The sequence below is a fragment of the Colossoma macropomum genome, unplaced genomic scaffold (genome assembly GCF_904425465.1).
Source record: "Colossoma macropomum unplaced genomic scaffold, Colossoma_macropomum, whole genome shotgun sequence".
Lineage (NCBI taxonomy): Eukaryota > Metazoa > Chordata > Actinopteri > Characiformes > Serrasalmidae > Colossoma > Colossoma macropomum.
Window position 1 is genome coordinate 1,357,501 of NW_023495515.1, and position 7,185 is coordinate 1,364,685.

The 7,185-nt window shown below is 36.8% G+C and overlaps 1 protein-coding gene across 2 annotated transcripts in view; it reads right to left on the reverse strand.

The window, feature by feature from the left end:
• Nucleotides 1-7,069, reverse strand: part of LOC118802283 (chloride channel protein 2-like) — a 27,817-nt gene extending 20,748 nt beyond the window's left edge. The window contains exons 1-3 of one of the 2 annotated variants that reach the window (XM_036562774.1): nucleotides 6,899-7,069; nucleotides 5,386-5,464; nucleotides 1,686-1,817 (exon numbers count right to left, since the gene is read on the reverse strand). In XM_036562774.1, coding sequence (XP_036418667.1) covers nucleotides 1,686-1,817; nucleotides 5,386-5,464; nucleotides 6,899-6,949 — 262 coding nt within the window. In that variant the 5' untranslated portion in view covers nucleotides 6,950-7,069. Of the gene's footprint in view, nucleotides 1-1,685; nucleotides 1,818-5,364; nucleotides 5,465-6,898 lie in introns of both variants that reach the window. The other variant, XM_036562773.1, reaches the window with a different exon arrangement.
• Between the last annotated feature and the right edge of the window lie 116 nt (nucleotides 7,070-7,185).

The window sequence follows — 7,185 nt, forward strand, 5'->3', positions numbered from 1 at the left end:
TGTTTATTAATAAAGGCGAACAGCAAAATATTGTTACGTTTGGTATTTTTGGGAGAAACTTAGACGACTTGAGGTTATGATGAACGCAGTTTTATTTTCAAACACGCTGAGAAGCAGCACAGCCTCTCTGCTCTACTCCAGAAAATCCACCACTCCACCCGTATTCATTTTTTTTTTCAAAATAAAAGTCCTTGTATGAACGAGCCTAAAACACCCCAATATAAACATTTCTTCCCTTTAAAAAAAGCTGAACTACTTACAACATGGAGTGGCGACACCACGATACATTTTGTCAGCAAATTATTGTATTTATTTATAATTTAATTCTGTATTTATTCAGTTTTTATTTTTGGGATTCCAATTTTTTTTTTTTTTGTCTAAATGTAGGCTATCAATAAAGGCGAACAGCCAAATACTGTTCTGTGTTTTTGGGAGAAACGTAAGGTTATAATCCATAATGCAGTTTTATTTTTAATTTGCTGAAAATAACCAACCAATACTTTTTAATTACACTATTAAAATGTGGAAATATATAAAACCTCAGCTCGGACGCCTCACATTACACTCACTCACAGCAGTTCACGTCATGCTAGACAGTGTGCTAGACAGCATGTATTCCCAGTGCAGCTGAAAACTCCGGCCCACCATACTGGACCCTTTTTAGGGCTGCGATGTATGCCCTTCGTACCTCTGTGAAGCGCTGGTTAACCTGTACTTAATCTGTGCTATTACCCGCTAGCCCACCGCTAAGAGATGCTAGCAGGCCTGGTAGACAGACTGAAGCTATGCTGTGAGTGCCACTGTGCTCTGTGAGGAAAGCAGCTAGCCTGGAGATTCAGATATCATAGAAGATGGTAACCCATGGATGGGCTTTCAACATGGATGTTGGACGTGAATTTTCTAAGCAACTTTCTTAGCCCTAACCCACCTCCCTCCACTTGCAGTGTGAATATTTGCTGTTGATTCCTCCCAAAGCTCTGGAGTCCTACAAGCCGGTGGCACATACTTTAAGATGTGCTTCATAATCTAATCATTCTTAATATAAAGAATATATTATACAAATTTTCACTACCATCTTTATGGGAAACTTCTCCACACTAAATGTAATATTTCTTACAGTATTTCTACATAAACAAGAACACAAAACTTTTAAACTGGTACGATACACTTGTTACATATTCCTTTATTTTGTTTTTTAGCTTTTAGCAAATTCATCAGAAACTTTGTGTTAAGAAACCAAAGAACGAAGAAACCAAAACCTTCAGTCTTACTGTCATTGTTATTGATAGAGCTTCTTAGCCTGTTAGCAAGTTTCTCTAGAATGATACATTTCACACCAAACCACTCTGAATTACTTTCTTTACACCTTAACTACATATTTAATGGGTGGAATTCCCCTTAAATGGGTGGAATTCCCCTTAAATGGGTGGAATTCCCCTTAATATCTAAGGATCTCGCATTACAGATTTCAGGGGTGAATACATTTTGCTGCATTGACCTCTGAAGGGCCCCTCATATTGCAAGACTGAACCACAAAATGGAGGAAACGCACCTTTCTTCATGAAGTCTAAGCTGTTTATTTAGCCCTCCCATTCAGTACTATGACCAGTGGTCACTACATGTCGCCAGTCTTTGTATTAAGACGTGCTCATTTGCTTTAGAACATCTTGAAAAGCTGGACTCACTGTGTAGGAAGAATTCAATGCCGAAGTCCATGGCCCAGCTCATGGTGGCTGGGATGATTCCCAGCAGGATGAGAAGGACCCAGTCTTCTCCCAAGTGCCACAAGAAAAACTTCCGCCATGGTGGGCTGCAGACTGCAGAGACAGAACCCACAATACCACTTTAGAAAGAATCCATATTTATCAGCTTTCTGGGCTTATTTTCATGGCTTCATTGACACCATTTGCCACCTCAACAGTCAAATGACCCAGTCTGCAACACCAATGTCTTGATTGATCAACTACATTTGGGGTTTGCATGTTTGATTTTCACTGAACTCTTGCTTTAAGGACATATTTCCACAACAAAGTGGTCAGGAGCAGATAGTGTTGACCTTAGAAGACATGGATGGTGCCACACATCAATTGGTGTTGATGGAACAGCAGTGCCGGATTCCAGCTGCAAATCTCTTAGAAACATGTCCTGGACCCAAAACAACCAAATTCATACCAAGAAAGGCACAACAGAGGTGCCCTGAGACTGTGGACGTAGGAGTAAACAGAGACTTCTGTTTCTAAGGCAGCCTTTCTGGAGTCCTCCATGATCTCTTGTCCACTGTCAAATTCTCTGATTTGGGATAAAACATACCAAATGCGTGCTGACATTACAGTACCAGAGAGCATGATGTTATGTTGCCTTGAGATTCAAAGAGTCCAGCTTCTTGGTTACATCAACACAGACAAAAAGAGGTGGAAATCTTTAGATCCCAACCAAAAAAAGTATAAACCCATTTCCATTAAAGGTTGAGACAGTAGGCAAAATCCAAATAATAACAGAAAGCAGTGATTTGTAAACTATCGTTTACAGACATTTAATTAAAAACAGCAGAAAGATATCATACTACATAGTTTATATTATCAACTCTAACAATTCTAAATTTGATGCATGTAACACATTCCAAAAATGTTGGGACTGTGATGTTTATTGAATCATCAAAAACACCTGTTTGGAACTACACGTAAACAGGTGAATAGGTAACATATGTTGCTATCATGATTGGGTATAAAAAGAGCATTCACGAAAGGCTCAGTCATTTACAAGCAAGGATGTGTCAAGGTTCACCACTTTGTAAAAAAAATTGTGTGAACAAATAACAACAATGTAAGAACAACATTTCTTAACACATGTTTACAAGCAATATAGAGATTTCACCATATATAGTCCATAACATTGTTTAAAAATTCAGAGAATCTAAAGAAATCACTGTGTATAAGAGGCAATACTGAATGCCCATGACCTTTGACCCCTCAAATAACCACATGCTCAGGAATACTTTAGAAAGCCCTTGTTAGTAAACACAGTTCGTCACTGCATCAACAAATGCAATTGAATACTCCACTATGCAAAGTGGAAACCAAATATCAGCAGCATCCAGAAACGCCGCCGACTTCTCTGGGCTAAAGCTCATCTGAGATTGACTGATGCAAAGTGGAAACATGTTTTGTGGTCTGACGAGTCCATCTTTCAGTTTGTTTTTGGAAATAATGGACATTGTGTTCTCTAGGCCAAAGAGGAAAAGGAACATCTTGATTATTACCAGCAGAAAGTTCAAAAGACAGCATCTGTCATGGTATGGGGGGAGTTAGTAGGTGACTTGCACATCTCTGAAGGCACCATTACACGTTTTGGAGCAACATATTTCGTCATCTAGACAATGTCTTTTTCAGGGAAGTCCCTGATTGTTTGAGCAATGTCAAGTCACATTCTGCACATGTCACAACAGTGTTCATACCTAGTAAAAGAGTGCAGGTGCTACACTAATTCGACTGCAGTCCAGGCTTGTTTCCCATTGAAAATGTGTGCCGCATTACGAATGCAATATACAACAATTTACAAATTAAATAACAATATACAAAATGTCATGCTACCGGAAATTGTCAAGACAGATGTCATGATGTTTGATTTATGATCAGTAACTAGTTGAGAACTGCAAAAATGTGCATGTGACATAAGGTGTCATGAAATCAAACATTATAATATTGCATTTGATATTAGAAACATAGAGTCTAACTTTTGCACCTCTATTCCTTGGCCTTTATTAGGCTAGAAGTTATTTGTTTTTCAGTGTCAGGAAAAAGCAGAAAACATTTACTTAACAGAAAATTAGAGCCTCAGCTACTAAATATAATATTTTTTCTTCAGTATTTAGCGTGTCCACTCTTCACCTTTATTACAGCTTTCATTCTATTCAGGACACTCAATTTCAATTATTCAAAAGAAATCTGCAGGGATATTTTTCCACACCTACAAAGTTCAGTCTTAGAAGATGGTTGCATTTTCTGCCTCTCACGATCCAGTTAATCCCAAACACATTCAGTGATGTTGATGTCTGGGTTGGACAGTCCATTGTTCTGAGAACACCAGCAGCTTCTTTGTTTGATTTGCAAATATTGTTCATTTTTGTCTATATTATTTTCTCAGGGCTTCTTGATAGCTACTTATCCTTTTAGACCCATAGTGCTGAGTCGTCTTCTCAGAAAACTTTAAGTACTGTTTATGCTGCTGTTTACACTGTGCTCGCCAACATTTCAAATCTTAGTCTGGAAATATGAGATGAATTCTTGTTTTAAAAAAGTTACTTTCTAGCTTCTATCTTCGAATTCATGGTATATTTTTAAACTGAACAGGAATATGTCGTTTATGCTTCACTTAGTCAGGCAATCTTAAAATTGAGTAATTTACTGGTAAAACAAGCTTCATTAGAGAGCAGCAATTTGTACCATTCTCTTTACCCCCCCCCCTCAAAAAAATCTAATCTAATCTAATTAATCTAAATAATATATTTTTCTCTCTGGTGTTCAAACAGTAGAGCCTTTTTGTTCTTCAGTAGTCCAATGTCATATCTCTCTCTCGCTGTCTCTCTCACACTCTCTTTTCAGTTGCCATTAAATGTAGAATTTCATTAAATGTGGAAATTTCATTAAATGTAAAATTTCACTTGCAGTTCTGGTTGTGATTTCAGTAAAAACACTTTACTGTTTTAACATTCTGACTTAGATTAAGAGCTAATTTTAAACCAAGTATGTGTTTAGGCTGACCTATTTCAAGATGAGCCAACTTGTTTCAAGTAACAGCATTATCACACTCCACTTTCTTCTTAATTCTACTTTATGCTCTTATTGGTCATATGTACTGCTATCTAACTAAGCCTCATCGGTTTTTTGACGTCTTTTAAATTTGGGCTGGAGCCCAGTGGGTAACACTATGGCAGCAGTCAAGCTTTGAAACACAGTGTGGGCGGGTCTCTAAAGCCAAATCCCTACTTTGATTGGATCTGCTGGATGGTGTTTTTTAGGCACCTGACCGGCCACCAAATGATGACCCCCCAAAAAAGACAAACCCGTATAGAAGGAAATGACCATTGAATCTTGAGCTGTACACTGATCTAATGGGTGGCCAATGCAGCTGACTTTGCAAGTGCAGGGTTCACAAGGAAGTACAACACACAGCGCCACGTGTAGCATGTTGTCAGAAAGACCTGCCTCTCTAGTTTTACCTGGAATTTGAATTTTGTTGATATCCCAAACAGTTTTAAAGTTATTCATGTTTAAACACAACATGTCATGAATGTGGCACTGATGGAATGTTCGTCTAAAAAGGGGTAAAAACTGAGGCTGTTGTGGGTGCACTGGAGTCACTCACGGTTGAACTTGGCCCACCGACCTCGGACAGACTCCTCCGATTGCTTCTGTTCTGTGAGACGCTGCTTAAAGCTCTCGTTTTCTCGTTCTTCTGTGTACATCTGTTAAGCACCCAGAAGAAAAATATAATTAGTAATTGAGCCATTTGTAGTGTACAGGGGTTTCATTTAACGTACATACAGTCTCATACTATCTCATAGTTGACATTATCTCATAATAATGACTTAGTATCTCATAATTACAGGATGTTCTCAAAATAATGAAGGTTTCTCAAAATGCTACGACTTGAATATTTTATCCCATACTCTTACTATCTCCTAATTATGAAATGTTATCTGATCATTTTTAACTATCTCATATTTGACATTATCACATAATAATGACATAGAATTGTTAGAATTGTGATGTAATATCCTAAAATAATTAGTTTTCAAAATGCTATGACTTGAGTATTTTATCCCATGCACTTAGTATCTCATAATTACAAGATATTCACAATTTTGAGTTACTATCTCATAACTGATATTATCACGTAATGATGACTTAGTATCTCAGAGTTTTGATGTAATCTCAAAATATTGAAAGTTTCTCAAAATGCTATGACTTGACTTAGTATGTCATAATTACATGATATTCTCTCACAATAGATATTATCTCATAATAGTCACTTAGTATCTCAGAATTTTGAAATCTCAAAATAATGAAGATTTGTCAAAATGCTACGACTTGAGTACTTTATCCTATACACTTAGTGTCTTATAAATACAGGATATTTTTAACATTTTTAAGTTGCTACATCATAATTGACATTATTTCATTATAATAGCTTAGTATCTCAGAATTGTGAGGTAATATCTCAAAATAATGAAAGTTTCTTAAAATGCTATGACAGGTGTTTTATGTCATAGACTTATATCTCATAATTACATAATATCTCACAATTTTTACCTAATATCTTATATTTATGACATGTATTTATATTTATGACATAATAACAACTTCATATCAGAATTTTGACGTAATGTATCAAATTATTAAAAGTTTCTCAAAATGCCATGACTTGAGTATTTTATCCCATATACTTAGTTTATCTCATAATTACAGGATATTATCTCAGAATTTTGACATAGTATCTCAAAATAATGAAAGTTTCTCAAAATGCTATGACAAGAGTTTTACGTCATAGACTTAGTACCTCATTTACAGGATATTATCTCACAATGATGACCTACTAAGTCATAATTGACAGTATCTCATAATGACTTAGTATCTCATAATTTTGACTTAACATTTTAAAATAATGAGAAAGATTCTCAAAGTTATAAGACAGTGTGTTATAATTATTTGACTGATTACTGTCTCACATTATTTATTTTATTAGTGTCTTCCACCCAGTGAATGCTGGTATAGGCTCTGGCACGAACCAAGAGGATAAGCAGCTTAGAAAATGAAAGAACTAATAATTTTACAAGCATCTCAAAAATTACAATAGTTTTTAGATATTATGCCTTAAGCACAGGAATGATTGGACTCACCAGTGGCTGCGCGCACTGCAGCGAGCTCTTTTCCGAGATATCTCCAGTCATGACGGTGCTCGTAGACCGCAGTGACCTCAGAAGAAGCACAACAGCTTGAGGAAAGAGTGGACCATATGAGGATGCAGTCTTCAGATGTAGTGCAAGACTGTAGCACCGTGGTGTTCATTCAGTTTTTATCCCCAAACCAGCTTCCACATGGAGAGGGGGGCGGGGCCAGGATGAAGACCCACCTACCCTTTTCACACTATGACCAACTTTGGCTTCTCCAGTAAAAAAATCAGCAG